Genomic DNA, 21103 nt, shown 5'->3' on the forward strand with positions numbered 1-21103 from the left:
GGCCGCCGTCCCGGGAAACTCCCCCGCCGGAGCCTCATTGTTCGGAGCCCCGCAGGGCCGGCGGCGCGGGGCGCACCGGCCACCTCCCTCCCTGCCCGCTCCCTGCCTGCCGCTGCCTCCCCGCCCCGCCGCCGCCCGGGGCTGCCCCGCCGCCCCATTGTTCCCGTCCCGAGCGCGCTCCGCTCCCCGGCGCGGAGGGAAACGCGCAACTTTGGCGGCCCCGGCCCTGCGCGCAGGGTGCGCCCGGCGCGGCGGCTCCCCCGGCCCCGCTGTCCCCGCCGCCCGGGGAGGGCCGGCCCGCCGGGGGCTGCCTCGGGCCAGCGGGCACAGAAGGGCTTCGGGAGGGATTTTTTTTTCCCCGTCCCTCCCCTCCTCTCCCCGCTGCTGCTGCTGCTGCCGCTGCTCTAAAGGGTGCAGTGTTTTCTGTGCACACACAGACTCCAGCATTGATGTGGCTGGAGGATGCTTCCATTGAGGGCAGCCCATCTGTGGCAAATGCTTCTAAACGCACTATTTACCTCCCATCTGGTCTGCCTTATTATTGAGGGGAGGGGGAAGGGTCATTATTTCTCCCTTTCCCTTCGTGGTGCTCAGAGGCGCCTTTCTTTCTCCCCTTGCAGCCCCCCTCCCCCATGCCATGCCCCAAAAAAATTCTTTGCAATTTTTTTTGGAGACCTTTTTGCAGCCCTCCTTTCCCGCTTCCCCCCCCACCCAGGAGCCCCAGCCGAGGGCAGATGAGCAGCGGTCCCCCCTTCGGCAGATACCACACTTCCCCCGGGTCCTCTCCACCCAGTCGGCGACTCTATCCCAGATCTTCCAAATGCTGCAGAGTCATGGTACCCCAGAGAGGCTGAGCCAGACTCCCTCGACCCCGCTGCTAGCGAGACGCCCCCTCCCCTTTGTCCGGGAGGGAGTCCCGAGGGTCAGCAGCTCAACGAGGCCGGTGCAAGCCCGTGTATTCCCAAAGGGCTTCTGCACAGATGAAGTTTCAGCGAGGAGCGTGTCTAGGCCCCCACATCTTCCCTGGCAGAGTCCCTGCAGGCTGCAGATAGGAGATCCACCCCGACTCCTGTGAACCAGCAAACAAAAAGCAGGCATGCCCTCGGGGGACAGCTGCATTTTCCACGGGGCAATACCGCTTATTTTCCAGAGCCTGCCGGACGCTGGGGCTGCGGAAGCTTTACAGAGCCACGCAGGCTGTAGGGCAGACCAGGCATTGTGCTCCCCAAAATCCTCTAACGGAGAGTCTGTAGAAGTTGTTGCCTCCTGGGCCCTCTGTCCCGGCCCCCCAGGTCCACTGTGCCCCTTTCTGCTGGGATCTCGTGAAGCTGTTCAGATGGATGCAGTTACTGCATTTTGTTTTTTCCCTGAAGTGGCTCTCAAATTTAGAGATAACTTGACAGCGATTTTGTTCAGCTCCTGATAATTCAGTGCTCTCCTCATCCTCAGTGGTTTGGGCTGGGTTTGTGGGTATATTTCATCTCTCATGCATGCAGTCAAATAATTCATGAAGCTGATAGGAGCCTTTTGCTTGACAGTTAAGCGTGTATTGTGGTTTAATGCCTGTTCAGCTGCTTTTCCCAAATACTTCTGGAGCAGCGTTTGGGTTGCTGTCTCCTGGCTGTGCTCCTCAGCAACCTGATACGGCTTGTCCTGCGCGCTTGTCCTTCCTGGAGCACATCTGCCGGGGCAGCATCGTGCTCGGGACTGTCCCAGGGCCGCAGGGACAGGCGGAACGCGCGGCCGGGGTGCAGCGGGGGGGCGGGGTGACCGCTGCCGTGCTGCATCTGCAGGTCACTACAGGAAATCCGAGGGACAGGGAGTGAAAGCTGGGAGAGAGGTGGTACAGAGCGCGTAGAGGGCAGCAGCGGGGATAAGATCTTTCCTTCCCCTGACAGGGCTGGGGCCACTCCTCCTCTGGAAAAAAAAATCCCAGATGCAAAAATGAATAACCCCCCAGCAGCAACCCAGCAGAGTTGTTCCTTTTGGTCTATGCATCCTGAGCTGGTTTGTGTATTTTCTGAGCATCTACAGCAAAAACATAATTAACATGTGGTTATTATTTTCTCTCCTGAGTAACTTTCCCTTGCCCTCCTCCAGGCCTCTCATCAGAACAGGCCTAATCAGATTTGGGTGGCTCGGGAGCTGGGACTGAGAAGGGGGCATCTGCCTGAGGTGGTGGTCAGAGCAGATGGTGGTCTTCTCAAAGAATGCACTGGGAATAGGAACAGCAGTGCGGACGGATGTCTGGCACAGAGACTGTTCGGATTTCTTTTTCCCAGATGAATGTCCCGAAGATGCTGGACATTTAACACATACAATTAAAAAAACCTAACGCAGATAAACACATGAGGTTTGGCAGCGTAGGTCATTGTTGTCTGACGGCCCTGTTCAGGTGCGGCCTGGATGCTGCATCCTTTAGGTCAGGGAGTTGGGAAAAAAAATGTGCTTAGGCTGTACTGAGGAGGAGGGTATCTTTGTGTGCTGCTGCGGCACAGACAATGGATACAGCCCAAAGTGCCCAGATCTGCCCTTTCCTCATGCATATAACGTGTGCTAAGGTGTAAAACACCTTGTTATCTGCAGACCGGGCCAAACCCAGTACTCGATGCTCAGGGCTCTCCCTTCTCCCCAGATTTGCTAAGAACTGTGGGGAATTTGTTCGTGACAAGGTGCTAAGATGCAGTTCATTATAATCTCGTGTCCCTCTTGTCCTAAGCATTTAGCATCATTTAGACAGTCTTTCTCGTACAAATGCAGAGTGAGATGGAGGCACGGCGCAGGGATGCGGCCAGTGCCTTGGTGACAAGGGGCGATGCAGCTGGGTCTTGCTGCAGCCGCGGGGTCTGCAGGGGAGGTTCTGGTGCCTCCGACTCCAGTTCGAGTGTTCGCTCAGGAGGGGTTACGTACACTCTAAATCAATGCTGTAGTTTGCCGTGCATGGTGGGAGCTTGTCACAGCTCCGGAGCGGCGGCCAGCCTCACAGGACAGATTTGTCCTGGCAGCCGTGACGCAGCTGAGGCTGCGGGATGAGGCAGGGGACGCCGGGCGTCAGACCGGCCCACGGGGACTCAGGGCGCTCGGGGGCCGGGCAGGCTGCGCAGCGCTGCCCACATTTGATTTTACTTTCCTGCTGCTCCCTGTCCCTGCAGAGCTGGCACAAGGCTCCTGGGCTCTTGTGGGCATTGCTGAAGGGCTGAGGATGTTTGTGTGCGTGGGTTGCTGCTGTTGTACAGTGCAGTTCACCTGTGCTGGCTCCTCCGAGCCAGATATTGGAAATTATTTCACAGTTGTACCTGGTGAAACTCACCTGAGAAAAGGTACTATTGCTGGGGGAGTGCTGCAGAGGGAAATTATGAGACCAAAAAGCAAAACGGATGGAGGCCTTTCACCGATGGCAGGAAAAGCACCAGATAAATCTCAGGATACATCCTGTCTCTCAATGTGTTTTAGTGCTGGAGACAGGGAGCGTTGTGCTGGGAAAGCCGCGGTGCCAGCCGTGGGACAGCACGGCACAGCACAGCGCAGCGCTCGAGCTGAGGAGCTGGGCACGTCGCAAAGATGTTGCTCCGGCAGCTCATAGAGGCTACATTTTTCCTGGTACAAGTACCCTTCAATGCCCATATTCAGTGCCCCAAAAAGCTGCACATCTATAACCTCTAAGAACATTAGTCAACAGAAGGTTTTCACTGTGTGAATAACCACTTAGACTTTCTGTGGATTTCAAGTGATAAAAAAAATATAAATCGAGACCATTCAGAAGAGCCTTAGACAAGGCAAATGGGCCTGAGGGTATTATCTGAGAAACGTCTATCACTTGTATAGCACAAGCGCTACGTGGAGCATCCAGAGCCCTCACCTGCTGTGAACACGCAGCCTTGAGCGCGCGGGGCGGCGCTGGCTGTTCCACGGAGCTGAGCCGGTGGCAGGTTCACGTTTAAACGTGCACTCAGGAGACCGGCGTGATGCTGGCCCGTGTCCCATCCAACCCAGTCTAGAGAAAACCTCCTGCATCAACATCCTTTCCAGATTCAACTCCAAGTTTGCACATCAGGAGCGGTTTTTAATTCTGAGTCTGCTCGTGGTGCGAGTCACAGCGGTGATACCCAGTCCTCTGGGCCTGAAAGCTGGCTTAAGCTCACCAGACAGCAGCAAAAGCCTCCAGTACCTTTGCAAGGTGAATTTAAAGAGCTCTGACAATCTGCAGTTACGCAGACTGGCAGAATGAAGTTGTGGCCGAGCTGGGAGCAGGAGAGCTGGCAGCAGAGCCGCTTCCCACGCCCGCCCGTCCCTGCCCTCGGGACAGCCTGCTGCAGCCGCTCCGGGCACAAGGGGGGAAATCAGCATCGAGTTCAGCCCCTGCTTCATTTCTGCCAAGCCCAGGTGTAAGGCAGCCCCGCCGCGGCTGTTGGCATTGCAGTGTGGTGCCCGTGGTGCCACTGCAGCAGGAGGTGTCACCGTCCCCAGGCAGCCTCAGCAACCGGCTTTGGTTACTGGTGCTTGGGAGACCTGGAGTCGCACAGCAAAGGTCCCACATCGCACTGCTCCCAGCTCCCTCATATGTGTCTGAGCGAACAGTTTCTAAAATAATAGCCAGTCTACGCTGTACATCCTATGGGATTCTAGAAACTTCAATGGCATTGCTGATAGAGGAACGGCATTTTTCGGGTAGCTTTCACCCAAAAGTTATCTCCCTCACCTCACAATTCCTTTTGGATTTGTGGTTCTTGGTGGGTATTGCTCTGAGGAAGGTAAAAAATCAAACAAAGCACAGCTCTGCAAGGCCCTATTAATGAAGCTAAAATGGAAAGAAACCCAGGTGAGGTGCGGTTGTTCTGACTGTTCAGGTTCTGCCCGTGCAGAGGGTCCCAGCGCTCCGGGCGCTGGGCCACGCGGAGCTGGGAGGATGGGCTGTGCAGCCACGTGTGGCTCTGCTCGCGTGGATTTGCTCCCACCAGGAGCAGGAGGGGAATTCCCTCGCAGCACAGCCCCGCAGAGGTGGCCACACTCCTTTCAGCGAGAACTTTCTCAAAAATCTCTTTGTCCAAACCATTCTCAGCAATAATCTTCAGCTGATATAATTTCTACAGTTTTGGTTTTGCTGTTATGTTATGCCTGATATGAGCAGTCGATGGCTTTATGCTGTGGACAAAACCAATGGCAGGGAAAGCACAGAGAATGGAGGAGCATCAATGGGGTGTCCATTCCCCAACCCGCACAGATGCTCTGCCTTCCCCAAACCCTGTCTGCATTGCTGTGACAGGGGAATGCATATTCATATCTCTTCCTTTAGTGCAAATTAGCAATTAACTTCCCCTGATCTCATATTAGCTGTATCCACCTCTAAAGAATTGCATCAAGATGGGCCAAAGCCACTACCGAGTTTTAGTGTCTGGTTTAATTAGCTGATTGTAGTGAGGGCAGGTACTTGTTGGCCAAAATCATCATCTTTGTTGGAATGCTGCTGAACTCCACTTTTATGGCTGGTGCCAAGGAGTAGCAATTTATTTGAGGAGAAACAGCTGCAGACTGTATGTGCATGTATACGGGTGCAAACAGAGCAGAGGTTTGGTGTGACAGCTTCTTCCCTGCGTGTCTGAGACTAAGGCAGCGGTTGTTGGAAGTTAAGCGGAGGCTGGTTGTGTCTCTCCAGCTGGTACAGGGCCTTGCATGGAACCGGGAAACCAAGATGCTCTGGGAACGTTTCCTCTGCCCGTGCTCTTTGTGGACTCGGCAGCTCAGAGGACGCGGTTCCCCTGGCACACGGGCAGCGGCGATGCCGGCAGCGCAGATGGACCCGTTCCTGGCTGAGAGCGAGGGGGTGTTCTGGGCAAGCGGGGTAACTCGGCTTCTGTGGCTCAGAATTTGAGCTTTCTGCTTGCCAGACATGATGACAGGTCTGTGTTCTGGGGGTCTCTGGGATAAGGAATGAATTCAGCTTCATCAGGCACCCCTCAAAAAACAAAAGGAGAATAAAGTCGGGGGCTCCTGGATTGGCTTGCATGTGAAGAAGTGATCTCAAAGCAAGCCCTGAGTCATCCACTCACCCACGCTGCCCAGACATCCAAAACCTTCTCTGGGTTTGGGTGCTGCAAGTACCGCCTGCACTGGTGCCCAGTTACCAACAGGGTGTTCCCGTTTGCAGGCTCGCAGCACTGGGACCAGCAGCCAGCCCAGGGGAGCTCATCCCCGGGGGACACACTGGGGTTTGTCATCCCCATCAGCAGTTTGGATGCTGGTTGTGGGGCTTCCCGAGCCAGGACCAGGTGTCTGGGCTGGGCTGGAGGCCTGAGGGCTCCTACTCACCTGCGCTGGGTGTTCTGATCCAGCAGTAAGCCCTTGAGCTGGTGACACAGGTCTGGATGTGGGCTGGAAAGTACAGTCCTGTCTCTTAGCAACTGGTTCCTACCTCTGAGCTCTCGGAGCCGTGTGTGGGACAGCGAGCATCAGTCACGCTCCCGTGGCAGCCGCCCCGCGCCCGGGAGGGGACGGGGGATCAGCCCGGCTCCCACCACCGCCAAGACACTTAGAGAAGCTCAGGCATTTCTAACACAAGCAGTCATCTGTGAGTCCTAATCAAAGCTCTGGTTTAATTGCTTTCCTCGTGCCCTTCTCTGCAGGGCGAGGATTGGCTGGGGGCTCCCTGGAGAGGCTGTTCCCACTGCCACTGCCTCGGGCGCAGGGCTGGGACCAGCGAGGGAGCAGGACCAGGGGACACACGGCCCGTGTGTATCTAGAAAAATGAGATGTCGTAGGGTCCTCCCCTCAACTCCTCTGCACCGCACTCGGGAATCCCCGTCCCTCTTTACGGACATTTGCATTGCTGTTTTCTCTCTCCCTGCCTGGTTCTGCTGTTTCACACTCGTGTTTCCTCCTCCTAACCAAAAGCAACTCCTCTCTGGTGAGCGTTTCTCAGAGGCTCCCTTGCCAAGCGCTGTTTCATAAACATTTTCATGAATCCTCCGCTTTGTCCTCCTAATTAACCATCCAATTGGCCCCCAATGGAGCCTTCACCTCTCCTGTGAAGATCCCGCTTGCACAGATTATAACCTGTCAGCTGCCAATTTATTCCTCACGCAGAGGGCAGGTTATATTAATTGTCTGGCTTCCCTGCCCCGTCTGGTTTGCCCTCCCTTTCTTCTGCTCCCAGTAGCATCCCTGTTTGGAGACAGAGACTCGCAGAAACCAGGGGGACCCAGATGTGAGGCCACTCTATGTGCGCTGTGTGTCCAGCCTGCGGTGATGTGGCAGTTGCAGCAATGTGGTGGGATGTTGCTGGGAGAGGGGTCTCTGTGGATGGATTACCGTGATGTAGCGCTAAAGAACATGCTTGACTTCTGCTTCCCCTCAGTCAAGAGCTAAAAAAAATGCACTTGGCCATCCCAGGTTAATGGGGAATCCTTCCTGGGCATTATTTACAAGTCAGAGCTTGGATTTTGGAAGAGTTGGGGTCCACCTTGTGCAGTTATGGTGGAAACATCCAGAATACAGAAGGGGTTTACCTGAGTGCAGGCAGACACAGCGGGTTCCCATCACCGTCCCCCCGCCTCGCAGAGCTGCCTGTGCAGCCCAGAACAGACGCGTGCGGTGACAACGGTGAGCGCCTGCTCTCGCAGCCAGTGCCTGATGCTGTTTTACTGGGTTCGTGTGTTGGAAAAGGGGGTGATGGAGCCCAATGCAACAATCATCATTCAGCACTGTCCGCATTTAAGGCGCAGTGTTGGTGACCCCTGTGTGCTCACTGGGAGCAGCAGCTGGCAAGGTGCTAGTGCAGGGTGTAAGGAGGGAGATGGGCATTTCCAGGCTCCGGCACCGGCACCGCGGCACAGCCGGAGCCCTGCGGTACCCTTACTGTGTGCTGGGATGGCATGCAGGCGTTTCACCCCCTTGAGCGGCTGCTGAGCTGTCAGCACTTTCATCAGGGCACATCTTGCTGTTCCGCGGGAGTCTCGCTGCGCCCACACACTGGGCATCTCCAGGGAGCTGGGATGCCATGCGCCCAGGGCTCAGCCTCAGCCCAGCCTGACCTTGACTCACTGTCCTACCATTTGTAACTTATTTTACATAATTTTGCTCGCCACTGATGAGCTGAACCCGCCACTGCTGCTCTGTGCCTCCTCCTACTTAGTTTCGTTTTGACATCACCGTGTCCTCGCCGTAGATGTGACAATGTCGCATGGCTGCCCTAACGCTGTTGGGCTGTTCCCAGGAACAGAGGGGTCACCTTGCTGTGACAGGTCACCTCAGCACATGTTACAGTGCCTTGTCCCCCTCCAACTCAAATGATTTTGCTTTGGTGGTGATCTTTATTAGATTAGTGCCTCGGCGCTGTGGAGATTGCTGATGGTGATAAGTTACTTCAGGGAGAGACAGCTCTAAACGTGTTCTGAGTTTGCGTTACAGCGATATCTTCAATATTTTTTAGATTTCTTTCAAGGTGCTATGGAATATAAACACTTCTCTAGTTCTAAATGCAGTCTACCATTTTTCCCCCTTTCTCCCACCCCTGCAGCATGCCCCCCATCACCTAAAACAAGATCCAAATGACTTTACGCAATTCCTAGCCATCTTTACAGATTTATTAAAAAAAACCCCAAACCTCACATTTTAACTCTGTTTCAAAATAGCAAAAAATACTGCAGCATTATAATAAAACCCAAATAATAATGTCCATTATACCTTCCCTGTTAGAAGGCCAGGGCAGGGCACGCTGCAGAGCCGAGCAGCGCCATGTCCCAGCTAACGGAGTGAGACCGCGGCCCCGGGGAGCGATCCCCCAGGCAGGGCAGTCGGGAGCTCTGCTCACGAGAGCACAGCAGCTTTTCTCACCAAAACCAAGATACACTGCACTCCAATGGCAGCTGGGGCTGCTCCGTGGCACCCAGGATTTGGTTACCCTTGAAGAGCACACTCGGCTGCTCTGTGACACAGTGCACAGGCAGCGCAGGACCAGCTCCCTGCTCTTTCCTGGCAGGCGGACGCAGGGTCACATTTTTTGGGGGGTGCTGTGCTCATCTCTGCGTGCCAGATCCTTGCCTGCCCCTGCCCGCATGCAGCTGGCGCTCGCAGGGAGGCAGGTCCACTCCTGCACCGTGCAAAATGTCCTCTGCATCCCGACAGAGCAGGCACAGAGCAGAGCTCTGAGCAGGCATGGAGTAAACCTCTGAGCAGGCATGGAGCAGAGCTCTGAGCAGGCATGGAGTAAACCTCTGAGCAGGCATGGAGCAGAGCTTTGCCTGCTGGGCTCCTCCTCCCTCTCCGGCAGCCCCAGGATGGGGGGCAGCCCCGTTCCCCAGGGGAGCAGCCCCCGCACCCATCCACGTCCCTGGCACCCACAGCCCACCTGGGCCCTCTGCAGCTGCCGCTTCCCTGCTCGCCCCTCCCAGGCCCCGTGTTTTCATTCCCAGGCCTGGGAGCCCCGAGAGGAATAAGCTGAGGTCAGAGCAAAGGCCTGGACCCATCTCGACAGCTCAGCTGCAGCTGCTGAAAGAGCAGCTTGCTCCTAAGAGGCGCCTGTCCCCCACTGAAAGACGTACACCTCGGCTTTGTTTGCCAGCTAAAAATAATGCGCCTGGCTCCCCCTCACATGGAAGTATTTACTTTGCAAGAAAAAAAAAGTATTGTGTACAGTTCTGGGTAGAGAAACAATGCAAATGCACCCAGCGCAGGCTGTGGCTGGGCCTCGGGCACCCCGGCTTCTGGCCTGAGTCAAGGCTGTGCTACAGGAAAGCGGCTTGTTCTTTGTGCCTCGGTTTCCCCTGGAGAAACAAGCTCTCCTGGGCTGGACCAAGCTCAGCTGATGAGCAGACCTGGTGTTCCTGCAGTGAGCAGGACTGTAGCTGTGAGTGCAGGATGGGGCTTAGTGTTTGCTTGGTGGTTTGTGCAAAATGACATATAAATGCTTAGCGCAGGGAAACAACATTTCAGCAACCGCTTTTCTCCCATTTTTCAACCAGAAATGATCATAAAAATTTCCCAGCAAAATATTTCCAGGAGAAAAAAAGAGCAAAATCTGTAAGTGAGAGCATTTCCCATCTTCCTCTGATGGGTTCTTTTTATTATGAGCAATACAGCTGATATTGTTCTCGGCCGCGCATTTCCCCAGTGCCTATTTCTAAGGCACACACTGTGCCCGTGGCATGAGGGACACGAAGAAGAGGGAAGTTTGAGGAATGTAGCTCTTCTTTCTCCTTGCAGCATTAGCAGAGGGAGCCTGCTGTGGTTTAACATATCCCCCGCAAAAGCTGCTTTCATCCTACACCTAAATACCATGAGGAGTGAACTTCCTAAAGCCCTGGAGAAGTCTAAATATAGAAGCCAATCAAGGGCTGACTTCCCAGAGATGAGAAGTACCAAGAACAGTTTCTTGATCAAAAGTTGTACGAGTCCATATTGCAATAGATTGCCTGTTTCGGCGCTGTGCAGCAGGAGGGGCTGCAGAGGTGGGACGTGCGGCGCAGGAGCAGCCAGGGGGGCGGTGGGTGGCCCAAGAGATGGGCTGGAGGTGTCACCTCTGGAGCACCCACTGGGACGTCTCTTACGGCACAGAAGGATTTCGCCCTTTATGTTGGAGTTCGTGCCCAACTGCTTTTGCCTGTGCACGTCTGCTCCCTGTTACAGCTGATCATTTTTTTTTTTCTAAAGAACAGAAATCTAAAGAACAAAACACAAGTTGTAGGAAATTAGAAAGGCACCTTAAAGAAAGCCAAGTGCTTCAGGTAAAACACAACCCCAAGTTTGCTGATCTCAAAATGAGTATGTGATGGCAGCTTTGTGTGTGCAGCAGAAGAACCGACAAGGGCTCATGCATGGGATGGCTGATGGCTGCAGAGTTTGGGCTGGGAAGCCCACGGTCATGCCACGGGGTGGCTGGTCCCAGGATGGGAGTGGGGACCCCAATCTTGGCCGTTGGGACACAGGCAGAGCGAGCGCCGCTGCCTCTGCTGCAGGCAGGGGAGGTGACCTTGAGGGCCAGCTCGGTATAGCTGGCCCCAGCCCTACGGTTCGGGAGTCCCAGGGATGGAGGGTTCAGCAGCCCTTCCAGACAGTGGTGGGAAATTTATGTGCTGAGAGGCAGGGAGGGGAGATGCTGTGGTTGGGAGATACAGAGATGAAGGCTTTCATGTGGCAAGCGCGAGAAGAGGCGAGGGCAGAGGGTCTGCTCCCCGGCCAGAGAACAGAGCGCAGCCATTATCAGGCAGGGCTGTGCCGGCAGGAAGCGGCTTTTAACTCGCAGGAAGCCGAATTCGGCTGGTATCAGCCCCTCGCGCAAAGGCCAGGGCAGCGCTTTATCTGCCGTTGAACAGAGCAGATGGGGACGCAGTCAGTGCTCCCTCCCATCCCGCTCCCGCACCCCCTGCCCCATGGCCCTCCAGCAAACCCCCACTGACACGGGGTGCTTCCCTGCGGAGCCGTGACACAGGGGCAGCTTCCCGGGCCCCAGCAGAGCTGCCAGCGCCGCCAGGGAACACAGAGGTTGCCCCTGCCAGCCGGTGCCAGGGCAGAGCCAGCAGCCTCCAGCCCGAACAGGTACCAGGTCCCCCAGCCAGTTGGAAGAGGAGCTGGGAGCACGCAGGTGTGGGAGACCTGGCTCCCTGGCTCGCAGCTCAGATTAAATCCTCCCAGATTCTCCCAGATCAGAGTCTCCAAGGCGGGGAAGGGCTCGCAGCGCCAGGAGCCCAGTGCACGGAGCCTGCGCCCGGTCTCTGGGCTCCGCGGAGCTGCCCCGCGCCGGCTCTGGTTTCGCGCGGGGCGGTGGCAGCGCAGGGGGCTCGGGGTGGAGGTCACCGCGCCGGGATCCGGTGGCAGTTGCTGGCCGGAGACCTTCTGGCCTGCAAAAAACCCAGTTTGCGTGTCAGCGCTGTAGTTTGGCTGCGAATCGCTCCGATTATGACAGTTTTCACACATGCGCTGGGCAGCTGAGGAATGGCTGCGGGGTCTGTGGAGACCCAGCAGGGCTGGGAGCGAGGGAGCTGCTCGGCTGCGGGAGGGCGGCCATGGGTGCCGCTGTGGGGCTGTGAGGCAGGGCAGGTCCGTGTGGGAGACATGGCAGGGCTGTGGCTGGGGGCTCTGGTGTTGCGGGGAACAGCAGGGAGCAGGCGCGACAGCTGGGGCGGCCGAGCCCGCCCTGTCCGCGGCGCCTGCGGGGCGCGGGAACTGCCCCAGGCCGGAGCCGGGCACGGCGGGGCACTGCCTGCAGCCTGAGCCCCCGGCCCGGGGGCGCTGCCCGCGGTTCTCCCCCGTGGCCGACCGGGGCCCTGCGGGGGCACCCGGGTGGGCGTGAGGAGGAGGCGGCGGCGGGCCCGGCCCGGCCCGGGGGAGCGGATTACCGCCGGCAGCGCGCGGCCCCGCCGGTTGCCATGGTTACCCCGCTACCTGCCGGCGGCCTCAGCCCGGGCCGGGCGGGGGGGCGCCCGCCCTCGCTCCCCTGCCGCCGCAGCGGCAGATGTCACCGCCCGGCCCGACCCCGCACGGGGCTGCCCGGGGCTGCGGCCCCCACCCTGAGCGGGAGGGCGAAGGGCCCGGCACGGGCAGCTGCGGGCAGGGCCGGGGCAGCTGCCGAGAACAAAGCTGCAGGGGCAGGGGCTCGGTGGGCGAGCGCTGGCAGCGCCACGGCCGGTCCCCAGGCGGGTGGCAGCGCTGCCATCCTTGTGCCCCAGGACATCCCGAAATGGCTGTCGCCTCTCATTGCGCTGCACCCGCCACCCTGGCCGCAGTGGTGACAGGGGGCAGGGAGGCCCAAACAGCCGTCCCCTGGCACTGCGCTCCGGTGTGAATGGAGCCCGGTTGCGGCTGCAACCAGTTGTGGGAGCTGGGGGAGCGGAGGTATGGCTGGGGTGGGCGAGAGGGAGCAGAGCAGGAGGCGGGGGACCAGGGCGCTGGGGACATGCTGGAGGGGGATGCCGGGGGACGTGGGGCTACGGGGGCTCATTAGGTGCGAGGAGGAGGCAAGCAGAGAAATGTGGGACTGGAGGAAATGGGGAGGACAAAGGACACTGGGGAGGAAAAAGACCTGATGGATAGCCCAGAGGAAAGGAGGTGAGAGGAGAGAGCGCTTGCGGGCTGGGGAGGTGGGGGCAGGTGGGAGAAAGGGGCTGAGACCTGCGGGACGGGCTGCGCAGGGAGAGGGAAGGAGGAGAAACGGGACGGAGAGAGACAAAGTCATGTTGGGCAAACGTAGGGAGCGGTGGGTGACTGACATGGCAAAGGGGCTTTCTGGCCTTGGCACCTGAAATGCCACCTGCTCCCAAATGCTTATTTAAAAGCTGAATTTTGCTCCTGAAATCTTTTATGCATTTTAGGGGCAAGTGGCTTCCAATAAAGCCCCAACGCCAGGCGGGGGTAAGTGCATCCTTATTCCCATCATTCTTCCCAGCAGAATTTTCCTTGCTTTTTAAACCTAAGGGGGTTTACACCATTCTGAGATATTATGGGCTCTGACTCATGCCTTGAATACTGGTGAGCAATACTGGGTGTGGAAGGAGGAACCAGAGGGGCATGGACCCCTCTGAGAGGTTGTCTACAGCATGTGTGTCCCCTTAAGTCCTCGGTCAACATTTGCTTATATTGCCAGATACAAACCTCTGTAATCCTAGAAGCACTGACTTGATGCAGCTTCTTATATCTGGTGACTTTGGTACCGCTTGCATCTCACCTGCTTCCCAGAGCTAAATAATCATCACGGGGAGAGAAGTCGCCAGGCTGATGTGGGCTGGAGAGATGTGAGGAGCCAGGGGAGGTTCCCTGCAGGGAATGGGGTCCTGAGGAGGTGGTTCCGGCATCCCCCAGGGTGTGGGGAGTCAGAGAGGCCGTAGTGATGCCCAGACCCTGCGGTTAACAGTGTTTGTTCTGAAACTGAGGAGGAAATAGGGAACTGCTGGCCGTGCAGGGAGTGGGGTATTAGTTGGCTGGGATGGCCCTGGAAATAGTGATTTATGTACAGGGTTGGCTGCAACCTGAATTTTGAGGGTTTTGCTTATTGCACCTGACTGAGCTTTTCTCCTGAAGCGTTTTCCTTTGTCCTGTTTCTGTAATTATCCTCATTTCAACCCTGCTCTGAGGATTATTGGTCAGTAGGAAGCCTCCTAATGCCCGCTCCTCCTTGGCAGGGGAATACCCATGCCCTCGATTAAAGTGAAACTCCCTGAACGGTGACAGAAGAAATTAGATTTATATTCCTCAAAGACACTCCTTTGGGTGAGGTTTCCCGACCCCCACCATGGCAGCACTGCCACCCTGCTCCTTGTGTTCATTCTCAATATTCTCTTTGTTGCAGCCACCTTTAGATAGGGCTCAGGGCTCCCTGGGGACAGCAGAGGTGGTTTGTGTTGGAAAATCCTCATGCCCGAGTCCCGGGTGAGCACACCGACCCGTCCCGCTGCAGTCCCTGCGTGGTATGGCAGGCTCTGTTCTGAAATCAGGGTGAGGAGCCAACTTTAACAGGCAGTGCTTCACATTAAGAGATTGCTCCCCCAAGAAAGCAGTCTTTAGCAGAAGGCAGTCCCTCTAAATGATTGATTTTTGAGAGTCCCTTGACTGGTGGCTTAAGAACAGCATTTATTCAATCTATAGACCGTATCAGATATGCAGAGCCCAGTCACCAACGACAACAGAAAATACAGGTTGGGAGACGGGCTGTTCCCTTTGCGTGCAGACCTCTGGCAGCCCCTGCCTGCACACAGGGACGTGTGAACGCACGTGAGAAACGTCGTTTGCGGGTCATTTAGATGTGCAGGCTGCTGCTCCCCAGCTCGCTGTGCACCAGCCGGATGGCATCTGTGCATACCATTTTGGAAAGCAGGCCTCAAAGGGATGAGTTGTATATACATACGTATGTATATGTGCATATAATATGTGTATATTTATATATATACAACTGCCTATGCAACAATGGCTTTTTTTCAAGGGAGAAGCTTAGTGATCTCCTGCAGCCTGGCCCTTTTTTGGTACCCCGGCCATTACAGGAGCTGCCTGCTGTCCGTCTGAGCCCCCCGGTGCAGGTGCTTTGTGCCGCGGCGCCGGGAGCAGCTGCCGGGTCCCGTGGGCTGCCCGCCCTGCCCAAGCTCACACCCCGCCCGAGCTCACACCTCGCTGCCAGCCGGCTCGGGGAGCACCGCTCCCCACACCTCCCACTCCCACCAGTCTGTCACCACGGCCGTGCGGCAGAGCTGCTGCCTCCTGCTCTCCAGCACATCCTGACACACAAAGAGCTGAGCTGCTGCTGCCAGCGCTCAGCTGCTCGGCGTGCACTAGCGAGGGAGGGTGCCTCGGAAAGGTCAGCGCGGGGAAGGAGGGCGATTCTGGCTCCTTCCGTCAGGGGCCACATCCTGGCATCGCAGCGAAGCCGCGTCCCGCGGGCTGAGTCGTGTCCGCAGGGAGCGTGCCCTGCGTTGTGGGGCTTCCCAGGGTGGTTCAGTACCATGTGCAGGTCCGAAGAGCTTCCTCTGCCTGTTCCTTGCCTAGTAAAAATCACCCCAAATTATGAAAATTGAATTTCTTGATTGGTTGTGACTCCATTCTGGACTCTTCCCTTGTTTTTGTTCCTGGCCCAGTTTCCCTGGCAGCTTTAGCAGCACAACAGCAGCAGCCCCCCCTGCCCTGGCTGCAGCAGGATCCTTCCCCGGAGCACTGTTTAATTTATCCCCCATGCCCCCCGTGCCCAAGGCAGCCCAGGGCTGGAGCGCCGCGACTCTGCCCCCTCCAACCGCATCAGCCCCGGGCCCATCTCATCACCCCTGTCACCCATCGCTGACACTAACTAAACTTGCCTGCGCTGTTGTAGGGGGCAGATGGACTGTCGGAGCCCGAGGGCATCTCTCTGAAGCGCGTGGCTGTGGTGGAAGATTTCTTTGACATCATATACTCGATGCATGTGGAGAGTTCGTCGGAGCCGGGCAAAGCACCCAAACATGCCGGGCAGAAGAAAACCTACCGAGCGGTGAGAGTCCCCCCAGGCAGCGAGGGGACAGAGGGCTGGGGAGCGGGGTGCCGCAGGGACGGGGACGATGGGGCAGGGCACAGGGAGCCGCTGGCGGGAGGCAGAGGCGAAGGACAGTCCTGTCTGCCTGTGCAGGGAGGCGTAAGGAAGGAGGCAGTGAAAGGCAGAGCAGCTGTGCTGGGGAGATGGGTAACCGGGCTACAGGGACAGCACAAGGGTACGGCTGCTGGGAGAGGAAACACCAAGTGAATCACACAAAGACAACTGTACATGTCTGAGAGACAGAACAAGAGAAATGCTCAGTATTACTGATGGGTGAGGGGATGTTTGCCCAGTCCTCTGTGCACTCTGCTCCATGCCATCTGTCTCCATGTTGCCCTTGGCCAGAGGGAAATGTCTCGGCTGGGCCTTGAAGGGCAGGAGCAGGCAGAGGGATGGAGCAGCAGAGGGATGGAGCAGAGAGGGGAGAGGGGATGGAGCAGAGAGGGAATGGAGCAGAGAGGGGATGGAGCAGAGAGTGAATGGAGCAGAGAGTGAATGGAGCAGAGAGGGGATGGAGCAGCAGAGGGATGAAGCAGCAGGGGGATGGAGCAGAGAGTGGATGGAGCAGCAGGGGGATGGAGAAGGCAGAGGGGGACTGGAGCCCGCCCATTCCCCGGCTGGGCGAATGATCGCATCAGCCCCTGCCTGGGCATCCTCGGTACAAAATGGAGGCAGCACTGAGCTAAGGCTTGTCAGGTGCTCCATGGATGCTGAGAACCAGCTCTATCCATCCTGAAACCACTCTAGTTAGGTCAGGAATAATTTAGCCTGAAGTGTGCTTCTCCTGGGAGCTTGCTGTTTCTCCTGACTCTGCAGAGCCCTTCCGTGCAAACATTTGGGCTCTCCTTTTACCAAAAAAGCTGAATTTACTGTCCAAACCAGAGCTACTCTCTTGAATCCTACAGCCCTAAAGATCAGGTCGCTTAGAGACAGAAGTGGGTGGCCGGCAGCTCCCGTCACTGGTGTGTGCATCACCCTGCAGAGGTCTGTGCCCTGGCCTTTGCTGTGATGCCTGGGGTTGTGCAGGGCTCGGTGTGCGGCTGGAGCTGGCTCGGGGTGGCTGTGTCCTGCCTGTGCATGTCCCTGGGTCTGTCCAGGGCTGTTGATGCTGGCAGTGCTGGAAGGGCAGCCCAGTACCCTGCAGCCCCCCCCCCATACGGTGGGAGCCCCTGGGAATGGGACTGGGATCTGCACAGAGAGCTCTGGCGTCGCTCCATGCCCCACATGCAGCTCCTGCCCCTGCAGCACAGCGTGGGGCCGGGACACAGGCTGACCGTCCCTGGCTGGGGACAGGTGACCTTGTTCTGTCCAGGATGGGGGCAGTCTCACCAGCACGACCACAATTCAAAACCTTTCCACTCATTTCCCCAGCAGACCACCCTGAGCCTCCCCTAATTCCTTCAATTGAGCTCTCTGGAGGATGGCTCTGTGCTCTGCACAGCCCCGGGGGAGCTGCCTGTGTTCCCAGGCCTGCTCACAGCAGCTCCACGCTCCTCCCTCGGCTCCCTCCTGGGCTGAGATCATCACAGCAGCAGCACGGATCCCTCCTGACCCAGCAGGACGCTGCTGCTGGCTCTGCCCTCGCTCCTGCCCCAGCTCGGGTGGCTTTGTGTCCCTGGCTGTTTTGCTCCCTTCCCCTTTCCCCACCGGTTCTGATTAGAGGCACTGGAGAATTTGCCCTTGTCCGTGACCTCCGGAGGGAGGCAATCAGAAAGGGAGTTTGGATGGGAGATAACTCATCAAGGAAGCTGTCTGCTCTGCAGAGCATCAAATCAGCTGAGAAATAACAACTGTATCACTAAAATTAGCTGAATATTTGCAGCAGAGGCGATGGGCTCGCTGGAGCAAAAGAGGCTGAAACCGGGCTCAGTGCCGCGGGCAGCACGGCTGGTTTCCTGCCTGCTTCACAATGTCGTGTTTGCCACCAGCAATTGTCAGGCCTCTAATTTCGGTGGTTTTGTGGGAGTCCCTGGCACTTGTGCATTGATAAAACCGCAGAGAGGCAGAGGCTGAGATGGGCAGCCGCGCAGGCACAGCCGAGCAGGCAGAGCCGTGCTCGCCAGGGCTGGAGCTTAAAGAGAAGGAGAATCCCCTGAGGACCAGGCGCTGCATCCTTCGTTGGAAGGGCTGGGACAAGGTCCCTGCCTGAACTTTCCACCCATCTGGCGTTAGTGTGGATGGAAAAGCTCGGGCTCTGCTGCCGCTCAGTGGAGATAAATCTCTCTCCCTCCCTCCACTGGTCACGGGGCTGCTTCAGCCCTGAGCAAGCAAACCCACTGCCTGCTGCTGTAATGTGGCTTTATCCCAAGCTTAAGCATCACCCTTCCCTGTAGGATAGAAAAATGCTGGGAATTTAGACATCTTTGATCTTTGTTAACAAAATAAGGTGGGAGGATGATGCCCAGTGGCCAGAGAAGGGGGAGTGGGACATCCCAGGCTGCCCTCCCAGCTCAGCCCCCATCACCAGCTGTTGCTCGCGAGGTCTCCGGTTGCAGCCCCGCTTCCCGTCCCAAGCCCCACTTCTGCCGGGCTCGCAGCCCCGAGCTCGGGCACAAACAATTGAATTTCTGTCTGCTTTATGACCCCACTTGTAAGTGCTGTGACCCCGGCTGGGGTCACGGCCCCTGGTTTGGGAGCCGCCAGGCTGGGACAAGGCACTCAGACCAAACAGGATGGGTGATTAACCATAGGAACCAACCCCAAAGTAAGAGGTGGGCTCTCAGCCTCTTAATGCCTCCCAATTAAGACCAGATGTCTTCCTGGAAGATGTTTTAGGCAAACCACAGGCTACGGGGCTGCAGGAGAACCTGGCTGAAGTTCCCCGACTTGTGCTACACAGAAGGTCAGACTCCATGATTTGATGGTCTCTTACAGCCTTAAAGAAATCTACATTAAAATTCCCTCCCTCCTTCTCCAAATAACCTAGTCTTGATCTTTAGAAATACTGTAAAATTGCTACTGTCAGGCATTAATTGGAATAATAGGAGCCTGTGATAGCCAGGCACCATCTGTGGGTGCTTAGGTCTGCATATAGTGTTTAACTTCAGGCGTCCAAGTTTTAAATATTTATCCTTAGCTTTTCCTCATCTGTAAAATACAAATATCCCACAAAGGTTCAGGACACTTAGTTCATTACTGTTTGTAAAAATGTTTTAAATTCCCTGGATAAAATATGTCACAGAAGTGTGAAGTAGTATTAACAGTAATTGATTGTCATTGTGGGAAAAAGTGACCTGCTCTTACAAAAGATTAATGGATTCTTCAGGTTACTGGTGTGATGGTAATTAACAATGCAAACAGAGCTGACCAAACCTTACTTTCCCGTTTGATTCATACATGGTCGTAGCTTTGCCCTTCCCAGACTTAGAGGGGGAATGGAAGGGAGTTTCTGGGAAGGAGCGACTACGCTGGGACTGCGAGGTCTGTTTGTTCGTGTCCCAGTGCTGTGCTGGCACACCAGTTACCTCCCAAAACATTCCTGCCTCCCCAGCTGCTGCAGAGGGAGGGGCCGGGGATCGCTGTGTTGATGATGTTCCTGGCTGGGTGAGGGGCGCGGTGGGAATGTGCCCTCCGTCCCTCCCCCAGGATGTGCAGCCGCCTCCTTGTGTCCCCAGATCGCAGAGACCTACGCTTTTCTGCCCAGAGAAGCTGTGACCAGGTTCCTGATGAGCTGCACCGAGTGCCAGAAGAGGATGCACTTCAACTCCAACGGTCTGGAGCCCAAAGGTAAAGGGAAATGAGTTGTGCCAGCAGAGCTGATGCAGCATTTCACCCAGTGTGCTGTCCCAGAGGGCTGTCAGGATGCTGCCCCATCCATGAGATACTTCTTAACCTCATGGTTTTCCTGACCAGTGTGATTTTTATGTACTTCCATAGCCAAGCTGAAGGAATTGCTTCAATCTGGTTTGTCTGTCGCTGTTTTTAGCCTAGAGAGCCGGAGCGGTCCGGCCTTCCTTCCGAGCTTCCCCTGTGCAAACCTTGAGTCAAACGTGTTGCGGATGTGTCTGCAGTCAGCCCGTGATCGTGTGTGGGTAGAAACTTCAGTCTCTGAAAAAACATGACCTGAAGTTTTTCCTTTAAACTATTAATTTTGTAATGAAAGACACTGAATATGGCTGAATAACTGAAGTTTCTGATAAAGAAGTAATTCGCGATAATTAATAGATACAAATGTCATGATCCTATTTTTGATAACAGAAAATGTTTTGGTAATCAAAGTTACATTATGCCAATGTAACGACCAATTAGTGTGGCCATTATGGTGGTTGGCTCATTATGGTTCTTTTGTAAATGGACCCAATCTGCAGCTCTTAGGCCTGAAAGATGGAAGTGGTGCATAAGATGGGACCAGGTTTTCTTCCAGACTAAATGGTTAAAGTTGATGCTTATGTTGTTTTTTTCTAAATTACAAACTTGTTTTCATGATCAAGTGCGAAACATCAAACTGACTCTGAGAGGTTTCACCCAACAAAATTGCTTCTTTATAAAACATCAGCAAACTACCAGAGTTGGACCGTTTCAGAACTGTTAGGGTGAACAGGTTCGTTTGGCAGCTCTTATGAAGCAGAATTAAATGAACGAAGAACCCAACAATAGAAAATTTCTAGTATTAAGTGCCGATTTCCAACTGTTTGCTGCTGGGAGCAGAGCGAGGGACAGCCCAGAGGTTCCATTTAAGGGGATTATGTGTGCCAGCTATCCAAAGCTAGTGACTGAAATGCTTTGTACTTGTTATATTTTTTAGAAACTCTCTCGAATAATCCTGTGTGACATTTATTAGTCTAAGCTCCATCACTGCGGCACTTCCCACCCTGCCGGCTCAGGGCCCGATGCCTCTTTCCAACAAGAAGATTTTAGGCCTTTGTCCTCCCTGGGAGCAAACCCAACTTTCCCACTGGTTGTGCCACATCCGTCACCAGCGCCATTTGGAGTGTGCCGGCCATGGCAGTCGGCTCCTGGGATGGGAAGGGGCATGGGATGGGTCTGGCCAACAAGGATGTTGCCTCTTTGGGTCAAGCGAAGAGGATCCCTGTGCAGGAGGCAGCTGATGAAAAGGGTCGTTGTTCCTTCAGAGCCCCTTCCTGCCCACCCACCGTCCTGGGAGCAACTCAGAGAACGCCAGGT

The 21103-nt window shown here is 56.0% G+C and overlaps 1 protein-coding gene across 1 annotated transcript in view; it reads left to right on the forward strand.

The window, feature by feature from the left end:
* NOL4L (nucleolar protein 4 like) overlaps window positions 1-21103 on the forward strand; it is a 60134-nt gene that overhangs the window by 1174 nt on the left and 37857 nt on the right. Inside the window, exons 2-3 of the mRNA XM_065849706.2 lie at window positions 15782-15937; window positions 19594-19705. Of these exons, the coding sequence (XP_065705778.1) occupies window positions 15782-15937; window positions 19594-19705 (268 nt within the window). The remainder of the gene's footprint in view (window positions 1-15781; window positions 15938-19593; window positions 19706-21103) is intronic.

Source organism: Patagioenas fasciata, chromosome 16 (genome assembly GCF_037038585.1).
Source record: "Patagioenas fasciata isolate bPatFas1 chromosome 16, bPatFas1.hap1, whole genome shotgun sequence".
NCBI lineage: Eukaryota > Metazoa > Chordata > Aves > Columbiformes > Columbidae > Patagioenas > Patagioenas fasciata.